The 15,521-nt window shown below is 62.3% G+C and overlaps 2 protein-coding genes across 4 annotated transcripts; one reads left to right on the top strand and one right to left on the bottom strand.

Annotated features, from left to right (window-relative positions):
• Positions 1-421: 421 nt before the first annotated feature.
• SNCB (synuclein beta) lies at positions 422-4,861 on the bottom strand. Of its 2 annotated transcripts, none has more exons than XM_064671879.1 (6): positions 4,755-4,861; positions 4,178-4,305; positions 2,651-2,689; positions 2,177-2,295; positions 1,317-1,406; positions 422-1,167 (listed from the first exon to the last, which is right to left on the bottom strand). In XM_064671879.1, exons 2-6 carry the CDS (start codon positions 4,296-4,298, stop codon positions 1,135-1,137), a joined length of 402 nt encoding a protein of 133 aa, XP_064527949.1. In that variant the 5' UTR covers positions 4,299-4,305; positions 4,755-4,861; the 3' UTR covers positions 422-1,134. The 2 variants fall into 2 exon arrangements, with proteins under 2 accessions (XP_064527949.1, XP_064527948.1); XM_064671878.1 differs by lacking the exon at positions 4,755-4,861 and adding an exon at positions 4,450-4,595.
• Positions 4,862-4,891: 30 nt separating this feature from the next.
• Positions 4,892-6,938, top strand: EIF4E1B (eukaryotic translation initiation factor 4E family member 1B). 2 transcript variants are annotated; one of them, XM_064671877.1, is made up of 7 exons: positions 4,892-5,481; positions 5,630-5,715; positions 5,818-5,913; positions 6,025-6,088; positions 6,275-6,388; positions 6,498-6,637; positions 6,755-6,938. In XM_064671877.1, exons 1-7 carry the CDS (start codon positions 5,464-5,466, stop codon positions 6,867-6,869), a joined length of 633 nt encoding a protein of 210 aa, XP_064527947.1. In that variant the 5' UTR covers positions 4,892-5,463; the 3' UTR covers positions 6,870-6,938. The 2 variants fall into 2 exon arrangements, with proteins under 2 accessions (XP_064527947.1, XP_064527946.1); XM_064671876.1 differs by having other exon boundaries at positions 5,627-5,715.
• Positions 6,939-15,521: the final 8,583 nt, after the last annotated feature.

Raw genomic sequence — 15,521 nt, 5'->3', positions numbered from 1 at the left:
GCGGTCACAGTGCAGCTGAGTGAGCCCGTGGGTGCCAGCCACATCCCCGACCTCTTGAGGGTAGGAAGGGGGAAACCAGTGCTGGAGCCCAGGGCTGTGTCTAGCCTCATCCCGGCTTGTGGTCCACAGCCCCACAGGGCCCCCTGCATTCTCCTGGAGATGCAAAGCCCTGCAGACAGGCAGCTAGCACAGTGACACTGCCTGCACCCCAAGTCTCAGCCAGAGCCTGGCTGGAGGCCCAGGGCACAGTGACCTGCTGCTGACAGAGGACAGCAGCCAGAGGACAGAAAGGCACCCTGTCCTTGTGAAGACCCACCTCAGCCCACTCCCCCACTGCCAGCCCCATTCCTCTTCCCCAAACTACTACCAAAGTACAGGGCCACTCCCCTCCCCAGGGACCCCACAACCAGGACCAGGGGGCTACAGACAAGAGTTGGCTTTATTCACGGACACGGGGGCAGCTGTGTCACTGGCAGCTGCCCTCGTATTGCACATCCAGCGACGGGGGAATATCCATGCCACGTCACAACACAGCTTCGGCACTATGGGACCTCGGGGGGGGGCGCAGGCACCGTCACCACCCAGCAGGCTGGGGAGCGGGCTTGGACGCCAAGGGTTCACAAAGGCAAAAGACCCGTCCACCCATAGATAGAGATATATATAAAAAAAAATAGTTCCACGATGACCAGAGCAGAACCACAGGGACACGCGTGCAAGCGAAATGTACAGCAGCCCGCGAGCAGGTAAACATGCTTTGTACAGACACAGACACACCAGGACGCAGCCGGGGTTTATGGCACTGGGAGGGATACAGAGCCATAAACCCGGGCTTCACGGACACACGCACGCGCACACGCACACACACCAGCCCCTGCGGGCAGCACCCACGGCTCGGGCACACGCCGGGGCTCGGGGGCTTGGACACAGCGGGTTTTTCTCACTGCTAGACATGTTACGGAGACACGGACACGGTCCCTTGGAACGGAACTGGAGGAAGAACTCGTGAGCGAACGGGGCAGGGGCACCCCTGCTCCTCCCCGGCACACAGGCACCGGCCGGGGCCGGCTGGGGAGGAGCAGGGGGCTACCGGCGGTTCGTTGTGCTGCTGGTGGAAGAGGCAAGGATGGGGGTCCATTATGCCTCTGGCTCGTATTCCTGGTATTCCTCCTGTGGGATGGGTAAAGAAAGAGCTAGTGAGAGAGCTCAGGTGGGGCACAGAGTCCCTCTTTCCCCCAGCCCCGTGCCATCTTTGTGAACACTGTCACACTGTGCCCTCCACAGTGCCCTATGCCCACCCTGCCACCCTATCCCCTCACCTGCGGGGGCTCCTCGTAGTTCTCCCCCTCTGGCTCCAGCAGCGGCTCGACCAGCGGCTCCTCCGCAGCCTCCTGGGCCACCTCCTCTGCCTGGGAGTGAGGCAGGGGTCAGTCCCACACACGCAGCCCCCCATGTGGCGCCCACCCACCCTGCCCCTGCCAAACCAGCAACGCAAGTAGCATACAGGAGGCTCCACGTAGAGGCAAACAGCGGCACCCTGAGCACACAGCAGCCTGCTTAGCTGGGAGGTGACATGTACAAGTTCATGGGACCAGGGGCTGTGTGTGCACATCCCTGTGCTTCTCCTAGCCCCGGGCAGGCAACGGGTGCTGGCACCGTGCAGGCCCTGTCGAGCTCCAGGGGCTGGCAGTGCTGCGGGAGCATCCTGCATCCCTGTCAGGGGAGGGCGGTGCTGGGTAACCCCTCCCCGGGGCTGGCAGGAGGGAAAGGGGGGCAGCCGATCCCGCCGCACAGCGATGGTGGCGGCGGTGGCCTCATTTCTTCAGCTGATGCTATTTTGGGCTAAGCTGGAAGCCAACAGCTCATGGGGCGGCGAGCTGGAACCCGCTGCCCCTCCCGCAGCTGTCAGGTCACCTCGCAGCCGCCGGAGCGATGCGCCGCAGGCCCGCGCCGCCGGCCGCCATGGCGGGGCCCGCGCGCGCACACGTCCGCACGCCCCACGCACGCGGCCACACACGCGGCCCGCACGCTCAGGGCCGCGATGCCCGCCTGGCCTGGGCACAGACAGAGCACCTGGGCACCCTCAGGGTCCCTCCCCCGGGACTGGGGAGCAGCCAAGGGGCTCCCCGCCAGACCTGGGCACGTGCCAGCCTCCCCGCAGCATCCGGGGGGGTCTCACCTTCAGATCCGCAGGGAACTCCTCTTTCTTCACCAGCCCAGTGGCTGCCGCGATGTTGCCCGCGCCGGAGAACGCCGCTTCGCCCAGCTGGGACGCCTGCTCCTTTGCTTTCTCAGCCACTGCAAGAGCCAGGGCTGCCCATCAGTGCCCCCCACCCCGTGCCAGGGAGGGGAGCCCAGTTGTGACTTCATGCCCTGCACCACCCAGGGGGAGCTGCTGGGGAGTCGCTGGGCAGGATCAGGCTCTTCCCATTTCCCCGCTGGGGCGCTGAGGAGGGGAGGGGGCCGGGACAGTGCTCTGCAGCTGGGCAGGGAGTGTGAGCCGCCACTGCAAATCCTTGGTTGCGGGATATAAGTTATATAAGAGGTTTTAGCAGAGTGACATCAGCCCCTCAATTAGCCTCTGATCTCCTTAGTGCGGCCACGCTCTCAGGGCCAGAGGGGTACGGCAGTGGGGAGACGGAGCAGACCGTACCTGAGGTTACGCCTTGCACCACACCTTGGGTTTTACTCCCTGAGGGTAGAAAGAGACAGAGATCAGGTTAGAGAGGCCAGTGGCCAGGCTCTGCCACATGCTGTGCCCAGGACCCTTGCAGGGCTCTGAACCAGGGCAGCATCCTGCCCACATCCCAGCCTAGCCACGCCAGGGCAGCCTGGGGGCTGAGGACCTGCCTGGCTCCCTGCAAGGTTTCTCCGGTCCCTGCAGGACCCTCAGGACTGGGGCCACTGCCCCGTGCCTGGCAGGGCAGAGACCCCAGGGCTCAGCACCCTGTCAGGGCCCAGCCAGGCAGGCTGAATGCCAACCGTGCTGCTGAGTAAAATCTCCCATGGGAGCCAGGATCCAAACCCAGAGCTGGTGCCAACACAGCACAGGAAGCCCCACAACTAGAGTGCCCAGGGCTGGGTGCTGCTGCTGGCCATGACAATCCTGCCAGGCTCCTTCAGGCAGAGTGATACCACTCAGGACACCCCATGGAATGGAGGTGGAGTGTCTAGGTTGGAAGAAAAGGCAGGGACTGGGCAGCTCCTGCAGGATGGAGCCTCCAGGCACTCACTCCTTAGGCTGCTGGACCCCCATCCAGCACACACACCCTGGGCAGAGTGTGGGTCCAGAGCAGGCATCCACCACTGCCCAAGGGAACAGTTCTGAGGCCTCAGCATTCCCACAGAGCTAATGCCCTCTGGAGCAGGACAGAGATCCAGCCCTGCGCCCTCCTGCCTCCTGCTCCAGTCTGGAGCGGCCTCAGCTCCTACCCCCAGCATTCCAACACCGCAGCCAGACACACAACCTGTCTAGGACCTGCTTCTCCTGCCAGCCATGTCTTCTAGGACTTGGCACCAAATAGACCCAGACCCCAATTGGCAGCACAGAGGGACTCTTTAGTCACCAACTGGGAGCAGGGGAGCTTCTCCTGTCGTGGGATGCATTCCAGGGCATTGTCTCTCCAAGGGGTAAAAACGTGGTCCCAGCCCTGCTGCTCCAAGCCGGGCACTTCCCAGCAAGGGGGTCACCACCTCCATCACAGTCCCTCCGCACTCCTGTCCCAGAGCATCCTTGGCACAGAGCCAAGGGACCCTGGGGCTCAGACTGCCTGGGACCGCAGAGGGTCCAGTCCCCGGGGGTCCCATCCCCTCAGCCTGGAGTCCAGCCCCGGCTCTGCTCTTGCCCGCAGAGCCCACCCTCCCGCCTGCAGATTCCCGGTGGGCTGGGGGGCACTGCGGGCACCGACCCTCTGCCCCGGGGCACCCTGCCTCAGGGTGGTCGTGACGGGGAAGGGGCAGGGAAAGGCGGGAGAAGGGCCGGGGACAGGTGGAAGCAGAAGGGGGACGGCAGGGGGATGGGCAGGAGGACGCAAGGGCAAACGCAGGAGCAGGCAAGGGCAGGCAGAGGGTCCGGCAGGTGCAGGCAGGAACGGGCAGGGATTATCCGGGGGGCAGGCACGGGCTGGCAGGGGGCTGGCAGGGGGCAGGCAGGGGGCTGGCAGAGCAAGCCAGTCCTTACCGACATAGAGGACCCCTTCCTTGGTCTTCTCGGCCGCCTCGGCCACCCCCTGCTTGGTCTTCTCGGCGGCGGCGACCACCCCCTCCTTGGCCTTGGACAAGCCCTTCATAAACACCTCCATGGCGGCTCTGCGGGGAGAGGCCGCACGGCTTCACCCCGCCCCGGCCCCGCGCCCGCCCGCCCCGCGCGTCCCGGTCCCGCGCATCCCTTCCCCGCGCATCCCATCCCCGCGCATCCCGGTCCCGCGCCCCCGGCCCCGCCGCCCGCCCGACCTGGCTCGCTGTCGGCGGGGACGGGCGGGCCGGGCCGGGCCGGGCCGGGCTGCGGCGGGGCGGGCTCAGTGCGGCTGTGCCGGGGCCGCGCTGCGCCGCGCTGCGCCGTGATGCGCGGGGGGGACCGCGCCGCGCCGGGCTGAGCCAGCCTGAGCCGTGCTCGGCCGTGCCGAGCCGTGCCGTGCCCCGCCGCCCCCGCACCGCCCCGCACGGCAGCGGCGCCCCCGGCCCTTCGCCGCCCCAGCCCGCGGGCTCCCTCCTCGCACTGCTCAGCACGCCGGGAAGGTCCTTCTCCCCATCCTCACCCGTCGTGATACCACCCCACGCTGCCCCCATGCTATTCTGTTCGGATCCCCATTGCATCCTATCCCATCCTCTCCCTGTCCCGTCTCCTTCTGATCCCATCACCTCCTGTCTACAAGCTGTACTTATCCCATCCCATCCTTAACTCGTTCCATCCTTGTCCCTGTCCAACTCTCAACACATTCCACCCTGTCCCTGTGCCATTTCTGTCCCCGATCCCCTTCTCATCATGTCCTCTTCCTATCTCATCCCACTCTTTTCCCATCCTACTCGATCCAATTCTGATCCCATTTCCTGCCCATCACATCCCACATCCTCTCCATCCCATTCCTATTGCATGTTGTTCCATCTGATCCTAACCTGATCCCACTCCTATCCTCCAATCTGATGCTACCCCATCCTCTTTGTGTACCATCCTGCCCTGCCCATACCACACCACCTTGATTCCCCCCACACATGCTCTCCACCTTACCCCATTCTACTTCCCCATCCTGATCCCATCCCACTCTGAGCACCTGCTCTCATCCCCCAGCTCCCTGCCCTAGAGGGGAATCCCCCATCTCCCTGCTTTCCAGGAGGGGCAGGCCTGACACCCCCTCCCAGGACACCACCCTCCTGCCCCACCAGCTGCAGCTGTGACGGCTCCTCATCCTGCCTGCCTGTGGGCATTTAAGAGCCAGGGGCAGCCTAGGGAAGCATGTGCTGGGCAGGATGGCTACAGGAGAGCAGGTGGGTGCTCACCCTGTGAGCTGGGGAGGCAGGCCTAGGCAGCTCTGCTATCCCTTGGGGCTCCTAGTGTGAGCATGGCTGAGGGGCTGCAGGCTGCCTGCTGGGGTAGCCATGGGGCTCCTCAGGGCTGTTCCCTCTTCCCCAGCAGAGGCCGGAGAAGCGGCGCCGGCGCAGGGCTCGGCAGCAAGAGCTGCTCCCAGAAGAGGTCCTGGACAAGCACCCCCTGCAGAACAGGTACGGGGAGCCCAGCCATGGGCAGCCTCTCCCAGCACCGAGAGGGGTGTGCTGGGTCTGGAGGGGGTTTCCAGCATGGCTGAACACTCTCTCCCTCCCCAGATGGGCACTGTGGTTTTTCAAGAATGACAAGAGCAAGATGTGGCAGGCAAACCTGCGCCTCGTCACCAAATTCAGCACTGTGGAGGATTTCTGGGCGTGAGTGTCCCTTCTGGAGGTGTTCTGGTGGGGAGGTCTGGGCCAGAGGAGGGTGCTGGAGGTCCCTGAGGCACCTCTTCCCATCTGCTTCTGTGTCTCCACCTGGTACAGGTTGTACAGCCACATTCAGCCTGCCAGCAAGCTCTCATCTGGCTGTGACTATTCCCTCTTCAAGGTATGATACCCCATGCTCGCAGTCCCCACCGTGCCCAGCATTATAGGGGCACACTGAGTGCTGGTGGGGCTGGCAGGATGCCCTGGCTGTAAGGTGGGAGGAGAAATCTGGCTGGATATTCACAGCTTCAAGAGCCAGCTTTGGCCCAGTGCTTGGTGCCCTGACCATCCCCTTGCCCATCCCTAGGATGGGATCGAGCCCATGTGGGAGGACAGCCAGAACAAGCGTGGTGGGCGCTGGCTCGTCACCCTGTCCAAGCAGCAGCGGCACACCGAGCTGGACCATTTCTGGCTGGATACGGTGAGTGCAGCCCTTCTCAGGCTGGCCTGGGGGTTCTGGCTGTGGCGCTCCACCTGCCCCAGGGCTGAGCCCCAGCAAGGACTGTCCTGGGCTCCTTTCTTCCTGGCAGCTGCTGTGCCTCATTGGGGAGATGTTTGATGAGTACAGCGACGAGGTGTGCGGGGCTGTCATCAACATTCGCACCAAGGGGGACAAGATTGCCATCTGGACCCGGGAAGCGGAAAACCAGGAAGGGGTCACCCACATTGGGTAATGCAGTGTCAAGGGAGGCTGTACAGGGCTAGTTTTTTGGGGGAATGGGGTCTCTGGGCAGGGAGCCAGTGGCAGAAGTGCTGCCCTGTTCATGCAGCCCTTTCCTTCCGGCAGGCGTGTCTACAAGGAGCACCTGGGCCTGTCACAGAAGGTGACCATCGGGTACCAGGCCCACGCAGACACAGCCACCAAGAGCAGCTCCCTCCCCAACGCCAAGTTTGTGCTGTAATTGTGGGGGTAGCAGTGAGCTGCTTGTGGGGTCCCCATGTACTGTCTCAGAATGAATGACTGCATCTGAGTATGGTCTGTGTCTCTAGAGCTCTGGAAATTTGGGGTGGCTCTTGTTTGGGGATGGGGAAGGGGATGATGTGTTGGCCCCCCACCCCCTTTCTGGGTGAGCAGGGCTGGGAGCACAGCACTGTGGCATGGGGCATGTTCCCCTGCCTCCTCTAGTGCCTGGTACCAGTGGCCCTCTCCCTGGGGCTGTGGGGGTGTTTCTCTGCTCTGGGGGACCCTGGATGATGCCGGGTTCTGTCTTCCCTGGCTGAGGCACAGGCACAGCTCACTGCCCTGTAAGCCTGGGCATGGGGAGGGAGTGTTGGAGCTCAGCTCAGCCTGGTGAGCTGGTTCCCATATCTCTCCTGAGCCCTGCACATCAGTGAGATGTGGTTCTGCCTTCCCAGGAAGATGATCTCCCCAGTTGAGGGCTGTCAGTATCCCAGCAGGGTGGGTGCTGGGGCTGCAGTACAGCATTGTCCCCATGCTGCATCACCTCCCACAAACACCTGCAGCACAGGTGGTACAAAGTTGTTTGCTTCCCAAGGCTTTACTGGTGCCAGACCTACACGTTCACAGCCTCAGTCTGTTGAGCCCTGACTTTGCTGGCTCCTCCTTTCTGCTGTCTCTCCCTGTCCTGGACCCTGGCTGCAGAGAGGCCACTGTATTCCCTTCCAGATTCAGCCCAGCCTGCACTCTGTCCTTCAATCTTTTATTTGTGTGTTTGATTGTTGGATCTGTCCTCCTTCTCTGCCTAGTCAGGTTCTCGAGGTGGAGCTGTCTGCTCACCTACTGACAGTGCTGCCTGCAGCTCTGCCCTCACTGCAGCTCTGATGCAGGAGGAGCATCTTCCATCCCCTCCAGCAGCCCTCCATGTCAGCCTAGGGTTACACCTTATCCAGGGCAGCACGTCCAGCCCATCTGTGCCTCCCCATGAGCCCAGAGTCAGGGTCACTCATCCCCCGTGGTGCTGTGTCAGCACTGCTCTGTCTGAAGCTGGGCTCTGCAGAGAGCTGGTCCCTCAGAAGGACGAAGTATCGACCACATCTGTGCTCTTGGAGTTGCTTGAGACCTGTCTGGTCGCAGCTTGGCAGGCAGCTGGTGCAGCCATGACCCCTGGGGTCTCGGCTGCCTGCAGTGCAGCCCGTGGGGTTGAGCTTGCTGAGCCCTGCACTGCCCTGGGTTGCTGCTGCGGCTCCATAGAGCCGTGTCCCCAGGACTCAGCTGCTCTTCTCCAGGGGACAGCAGCAGGGACTCCAGGGCAGCTCCCCTGGGGAAGCTATGCCAGGGCTCTGCCTGCCCTCCACCACCCCATATTGCCGTTGTGCCAGGCGGAAGATGCCGCTAAGAGGGTGAAGACAGGAGCTCGTTCCTGTCAGGCAGCGTGCCAGGCCGTATCCCCGTGTCCTTGCATCACGTGCTGTCGTTCGGTCACTTCTCTCTGCAGGTGTAGGGGGGGCAGGACCCCACTACCCTTCCCTATAGGACAACTGGGCTGGAGGTGCTGCAGGCAGCAGGACCAGGGTGAGGGGACAGTGTGGGGAGAAAGGCAACACCCCCGACTTGGGGTGCCTGCAGGCGAGGGAGCGAGGGTCGGCTCTGCCTGCCCTGTCCGGAGGTCCCGCACGGGTGGTGTGTGCCGGCAGCCTGGGTGCTGCCTGCGCTGCCTGTACCGCCGGTCCCTCGCCACGCGATGGTGCCGCTCGCCTGGCCTTGGCCAGCTCCGGCACGGCAGGGCTGGCAGCCTGCCCTGCCTGCGGTGGGGTCCCTGCCTTGCCGGCGGTAGGGTACACCCTGGCTGCAGTGGGGTGACAGAGCTACCCCAGGTCCCCAGAGGAGAGGCAGGCAGAGCCACATGTGGGGTAACAAGGCTGAAGCTGGAGGAGAGGGTGCCGAGACCCCCTTAAAACACACCATTAATGCTCCTCCCCAGCAGTGACAGTGTGAAGTGCATGAGACCCAGGGGTGCCTGTCCCTCTGTCCCTTTAAGCCACTGCACTGCCCCACCTGGCCCTCCCATAGCCCCCCACCTGCCCCTGGGGCTGAGCCCCCTGCTGTCTTTGTCCCCTTACCCCAATGCTGGGGGCAGCAAGGGCATTGTTCCCATGGAGCACCCCAAACCCTGTCACCCAGGAAGGTCAAGGTTAACTGGGGCGGGGGAGCAGAGGCTGCTGTAGTGCTGTGGTTCATCGCCATTCTCGTGCAGCCACGGTGGGATTTCATTTGATTGGAAAAAATAATAGGAGCCATTTATCTCCATGGCTTTATGGGCTCCTAACTTACCCACAGCCCAGCTTGGCTGGGAGGCTGGCAGTGCCCACTCAGAGCCCACCCTCTGGGGACACAATGACTTTCATCCTTGAGTCCTGCACTCCATGGTCCCTCTCTGAGGGCCATAAGGTGCCAGGGGGCACTTGGGGACCCCCCCCTGGGTGGGCACAGTGGTTGCCAGGAGCCACCCAGTGAGCATACCAGTGCCAGGGCTGCCCCCGGCCTGTCTCATGCTGGGTAGCTGTCCCAGCTGGCAGCCAAGCTGGCAGCCCTGTCAATAATAATAATTAAAAATTAATACTAATCAAAAAGGAGAGGCAGATGGCAGCAGACATGTGGCAGGGCTGCAGGTGGGGGGTTGCACCGGCGAGAGAGGGGCCTGCAAGGACAGGGGTGAGGGGGGCAGGTGTGCTGTGGGGTCTAGTGGGGAGAGTGGTGCAGAATGTGGGACTCATATGAAACAACAGAGATGGGGGATGTGGGGCTGCAGTTGCTGTAGGGCACAGCAGGAGTGGGGAGAGAAGCACAGCTCTGGGCTGCTGCAGGGATGGAGATCCATGTCCCCCTCTCTGGGCAGGTAGAGTGGGTTGGTGGTGCTGGGTGCCTCTACAGGGTCACTTTGCCAGCAGCTGGCGTGCAGCCATGGCCAGGCACTGCCAGTCCGGCTTCTCCCTGAGCCACTGGCTCTGTCAGCAAGGACAAATCCTGCCTCCTGCCCTCAGCATGTGTCTGGGGCCAGGATGGGTGCAGGCACCCATTCTGTTACAACCAGTGGGTGCTGCAGGGTTAAAATCCCCCAAATAACTGGGGAAGGAGCTGCTGGCTCCGTGCAGGGTGTGTGGGCTGGGGAAGAACAGGCAGCGCTGGCTCACCGTGGGAGTGGGCAGGCAGTGTGGCTGCCGGCACTGGGGCTGTGTCACACTGTTCCTGCAGTGCCTGAGCCTGTCACCCAGCCAGGGGTCACAGGGATGCTCTGGGCCTTGCAGGAGGGATGTGTGCATCCGCGGCCCCCCGTCCATGGCTACCACCAGCATCCTATGAGAATTCCTGGATGGGAGCCCCTCATGCCCTCCCTGCCCACCCTGCCAGACCCTGAAAAGGATACAGACTGTGCTGGCCCTCCATCCAGAATCACCATGGCATGCAAGGAGAGGCACCCAGGGTGAGGGGTACCTACAGCGCACTGTTCCCATGACAACCTCCCGGGAGAGATAGCAGTCAGTGTGGGAGATGGGGGAGGTGAGGGGCTTGTGGACCCCTCCACACGTGGGCTGCTGTGCCTGGCAGGACGCAGTGGGGCACAGCAGAGGGGCTGCACATGTGGGTCTTGCTCCCAGACTTGGGCTCTGCCTGCTCCATCCTGTTCCCTGCCTGCTGTCCCTGCAGTGTGGGGCAGGCAGGCATGGCAGTGCTGGTGCTGCCTGTCCAGGCTGGGCTGCTGCTCTACAGCAATAGCTTTGCACAGGTTCTTTGCACAGCTGGTGGGGAAGGGGTTAAGTGCCTGCAGGGTCCTTCCCAGCAGCAGAGGAGGGGAAGACAGGGACAGTATCTCCTGCCCTGCGCCTCAGGGAGCCTGTACCTGAGAAGGGTCCTTTGCTGTCACTTCTCATCTGGGTGGATACCAGGCTCTACAACACGGCTGAGCACTCTCCTTCCCCACAGGGACGGGCAGGCACTTCTCGCTTGGCAGAGGCAGGCGGGGGGAGCGAGTGGGTGGGATGGGGACAGGGATGGGGATGGGGACAGCGTTGGGAGCTGTATGGACGCAGACCTGCAGGCATAGCTGCAGCACAGGGCTGTGCAGGTGGCAGGCAGTGCCACCACCCCTGTGGGGTGTGTTCTGCTGGACCTACATCATGATCTGAGTGCCCCCAGCTGGCTGGCACATGCCCATGGGGCCTTTTCCTGCCCCAGTTGCTGTGCCCGTGCTCTCTGTGCAGCCTCTGCCCGCAGCCCCCTCCCTTGGCTCCCCAGGTGGATGCCACCAGCTCCAAGGGACCAACACAGATCCATTAGCACACCACCCCCTCATCCTCCCAGTGTGACATAGGGAGCAGCCACTCTCCTGGTTCACAGGGGAGCAGCTGTCAGCCCTGGGGTGCAGGGCACATGGCAGGCAGCACCACTGATGCCTGTCCTTTCCCTCCAGGCCCTGTGCACCCTGGTGTGCCCTTGCAAGGGGCTTGTGATGCTCCAGCTCACAGCCATCCCCTTCTGCGAGGCTGGGGGCTGCCAGGCTCCCCGCCAGGCTCCCTGCATGCCCCAAGCACCACGTTTCTGGCTGGGAGGGCTGGTGTTTCCCGGGCGGTCGATGCACCCATCGATCCCGCACAGCTCCGGCGGCTGCTCTCCCACCGCCCTGCTAATTAATTGGCTGCTGCTGCTGCTGCTGCTGCTCCTGCTGCTGTGGGAGTGCTGGGCACCCGGGGTGCCTGGGCTGCCTGCACCCTTCCCTGCTGGCACCCTGCCATGCCTGCACCCTGCCCTGCTACCAGCTCACAGCTCCTACCCCACACGTGGCCTGGAGCTGGTGCCCACCTGTGTCACCAGTGGGGTGGTGTCTGTATCAGACTAGGGAGGGGGCTGGCAGGCCCAGAGCAGGTGAGAAGCACAAGGGTCTGAGCAGGAGTTTGGGAGGCAGCACATGGCCACTTGCAGCCCCCGCCGGCTGCCCATGTCCAGGACAACCTCCCACTGCTCAGTAATGTGCCTGACCCAGCCTGCACCAGTCCCCAGTGAGGCATGGGGACAGGGACGGGGACAGGGATGCTGCCTTTGTGCCGGGATGTAATGAGATTTCTGCTTGGCTGCCTGGATAGGCAGACAGAGGATGCGAAAATCCTCACCAAGCCCAGGCAGCCTCCTGCCCTGGGCGTACAGGGGTGCCCCCAGCCCAGCACCCACAGTGTTCCCAGGGAGGCATCAGCACCAGCTCGGCCTTGGAGCACCCACTGCACTGCTTGGCATGGGGTGCCCATGTGCAGTCCAGTGGCTTCGCTACCCGTTCACCCCACTGACCCCTGTCCCAGCTCCACTCTGCCACTGGTACAGCCACCCTATGCCAGGGCTAGAGGTGCCAGACACACCCTTGGGGACTCCAGGCTGCATGCCATTACCTCCTGTCTGCCTGGGCACAGGTGTCTGCATCCTTGTGCTGCCAGACCCTGATGCTCTCTGGTGAAGTTCCTGGTGCTGCAGTATTGTGTCCACAGGACCCTTGTGTGCAGGGTGGCACCATGCTGCACCTTTGGCTGCCTCATTTTCCCCCACGACAGCAGCAAATCCATCTCCTCAGAAAACAGGGAACAGCTCTGTGGGTGCTGGGGCTGTGAGGAGCAGGTTGGTGCCGGGATGGGCTTTGCTGCACGTCTTAATGGAACCCTTCCCACCCCCGGCACCGCGCGCCGTTAATCTACTCTTGCAAATGGCTAATTTTGAAAATCCTCTTATCAGAATTAGGTCCTCAACATCCATATTTATTTACTTTTCATTTTCATAATCTTTCCGCTCCTTGTGTGGCTGGGGTTGTTCTCGCTGGCTCCATTTCTGAGCATCCCTGCGCAGGATGATACTCGGGATGTCCCACACCATGTCATGTAATCCCAGGCCAAGCTGTCCCATGCCATGCTGTATTTGCCATGCTTTGTCCTTCATATGGCGCACGTGTTCCTCACACCTTTGGCTCTGCCAGCGACACCACCAGCGCTGGTGCCTGCTCCCCATCAGAAGACTCTCTTGCCCGTGCCCCGCCCAGCCCCGTCCCTGCCCGGCGCCAGGGCTGCCGCATCCTGCCCGCAGGTCCCTGCATTATGCATTGTTTATTCGTCAGCACCTTCCCTGTTTGTAACTCAATTAAGCAGCCGCGGTTTTGCTAATACAATGGTGTTTAATATTCGGCTTCCTTAAATACCACAAATGGATAGGGAGGCAACGCACAGGCGATCCATTATACATGAGCTCAAATATCTACTTAAATATTTGATAGGAGTTTAGAAAATCTCAGGGCTGGCCTTGCCCGTGGCTGCTAGGGCTGGGCAGGAGGTCAGCATGGCACAGGCAGGGGCTCTCCCACCACCTCTCATGGTGGTGGGAGCTGCCTCATCTTGGCTGGCCCAGACAAAATTGGCACCTGGGACACATCGTGAGAAGTGAGCGTTGCCAGGGAGGTGATGTCCCTGGGGAGGTGGCAGCCGAAGCCCACAGAGCCTGGTGATGCCCTCCCTCCAGCTCCGCCCCAATCCAGTCTCTTTCAGATGAAAGTCCTGGTACAATGGCTGTAGCACACAGCTGAGCCATGACCACAGCACACTGGAGAGGAGAATTAATTTTTAATTCCATCTTAATTACTCCGATTAATAATCCATTTACAGGACCCAATGGGGCCAGTGTTTCTGGTGTCCCCCCAGGGTTTGTGGGACACCCAGGTGCTGAGCACATGGCACTGGGGGCACTGGGCCAGCTGAGTACTGTATTCTTCTCCCCAAAGCCCCTGAGTCCTGTGGCTCCCTATGTGCTGCAGCCTCTCACACCACTCTGGCTGGTGGTCAGGGGTCTCAGGTGCCCACATGGGCATGAGCCAGGCAGACATGGACCCTTGGCAACAGGGCTCAGGGCTCTGGCAGCTGTGGAGCGGGATCTGGCTCATCCATCCCCTCAGCTTCTCCTCAGCAAGAGGGAAAGCAAGCGGAATTGAAAGTGATCTCCCCAATCTGTATTAATTAGAGTCTATTAATTCGTCAACGTGCCCTGCCACTTCCCCACTGACGACCCAGCCGTGCTGGTCTGCAGCACAGGAGGGACACACAGAGTGACACCACGCAGCCCTGGCACAGCACCTACGTGGCACTGTGCATCACCAGCACACAGTGAGGGAACCGGGAGAAGCCAAGGCAGGACCGGGCACCACCAGCAGTCCCTGGACAGGGAGGATGCAGTGGGTGCCCACGCAGTGGGAGTGTTGTTGCTGGCACCAGTGGCAGAGCACCAGGAGTGGGAGAGCGGTGCAAGGAGCAGATGGGGCTACCACCACATGGGGGGCCCCGAGCCCCCTCCCCACCATGCTGCCCCAGGGTGGCACCATGCTGGGCACCCTGCTCAGGTGCCATCTGTGCTGGGTACCCTCGCCTTGCCCTGCCCCGCTGCCAGCCTGGGGGATCCAGCCACTGTGAGAGCCCAGGCTGGGGGTCCCAGTGCTGCGGGGGAGCTTACCCTGGTTCCCATGGCAGCCCCCCCCAGAGCTCATGTGCAGAGCGGTGACTTCAGCAGGAGCAGATGGAGCCGCAAGGAGTAAAAACATCCTGTTTCCATGCAAATGCCATCAGTAATAACGAGCCAGCCTGAAGGAGGGTGGTTATTGCTGTGCCAGGGCTCTGCCCATAAGGGCTGGGGCTCTCCTCTGCCACTGGCCCCCACCAGTGTCCATACAGGACGTGGCACCACCTGGGGTAGGCGCATGGTGGGACAGGAGCAGGCACACATGGGTGTCACCCCACACTCACTGCCCTACCTGTGTGCATGGCCAGTCCCCAGCTGCATTGGCACGGGAGGTCCCTGGAGGGTGTGATGATCAGAGATGGCTCTGGTCTTGTCCCAGGGCTGTGCTGGTGGTGGGCTTGGCTCTGCCTGGCACTGCCGGCATTGTGCTGGGATGGATGGAGCCATGGCACAGCTGGGTGCCACCCTGGAGAGCTGCGCTGGTTTCCCACCCTCTTCAGCTCTTGAAGGCATCAGAGCAGTTGTTAATTGTTCCTGATGCTGCTAATGAAATTATTGCTGCGTGACGCTGGGAACCACTGCCTGGCCCCACAGCTGGGGACAGGGACTGCTCAACACTGCTGGCGTGGACTCTGGCTCCCAGAGGGTTTGGGGAGCACCTTGGGCACCCCAGTACAGCCTCACCCCCCTTTGACCCTTGCCCCTTGTCCACACTATAATCTGCTCACTGGTGACAGCAGCACTGCTTGAGGGCACCTTGGTTGGGTTCAGGGAGGGCATGGGGAGGGAAGGGGATGTATCCTGCAGCCACAGTCCCTGGGAGAGGCCAGCTTCGCTGAGTGTGGGGTACCTTGAGGCCAGATCCCCACATATGGCAGTGAGGTGGGGCCCCACAGGTGACCCACGTTCCTGCCAAGATGGTGTCCCCAGTTCCATAGCATTTCCTAGCATGAGACACACAGTCGCCCACCGGAGCTGTGGTGGTGCAGGGCAGGGTGTCTGCAGGACCCTCATCTCCTGGGATTGTCCTCCCACCCTCCACGCGTGGGTTGCCAGGCTGGGCTGGGGGGACCCTTGGCCATCACCCGGTGTTGCAGCAGAAGTTTAGGGCAGAGTGGGT

This window comes from Pseudopipra pipra, chromosome 15, assembly GCF_036250125.1.
Source record: "Pseudopipra pipra isolate bDixPip1 chromosome 15, bDixPip1.hap1, whole genome shotgun sequence".
Lineage (NCBI taxonomy): Eukaryota > Metazoa > Chordata > Aves > Passeriformes > Pipridae > Pseudopipra > Pseudopipra pipra.
The sequence above is the reverse complement of the archived record's forward strand: the minus strand, read 5'-3'. Positions and strand labels throughout refer to the sequence as shown.

Bases quoted from the DNA above. Each gene is read 5' to 3' on its own strand.
- SNCB (XM_064671879.1), bottom strand. From the start codon at position 4,298: ATGGAGGTGTTTATGAAGGGCTTGTCCAAGGCCAAGGAGGGGGTGGTC. The intron at 2,690-4,177 runs GTAAGGACTGGC...TTCTACCCTCAG, and splicing joins GGAAGGGGTCCTCTATGTCG to GGAGTAAAACCCAAGGTGTG. The intron at 1,168-1,316 runs GTGAGGGGATAG...CCCATCCCACAG, and splicing joins ACTACGAGGAGCCCCCGCAG to GAGGAATACCAGGAATACGA.
- EIF4E1B (XM_064671876.1), top strand. The intron at 6,089-6,274 runs GTATGATACCCC...GCCCATCCCTAG, and splicing joins GTGACTATTCCCTCTTCAAG to GATGGGATCGAGCCCATGTG. The intron at 6,638-6,754 runs GTAATGCAGTGT...TCCTTCCGGCAG, and splicing joins GAAGGGGTCACCCACATTGG to GCGTGTCTACAAGGAGCACC.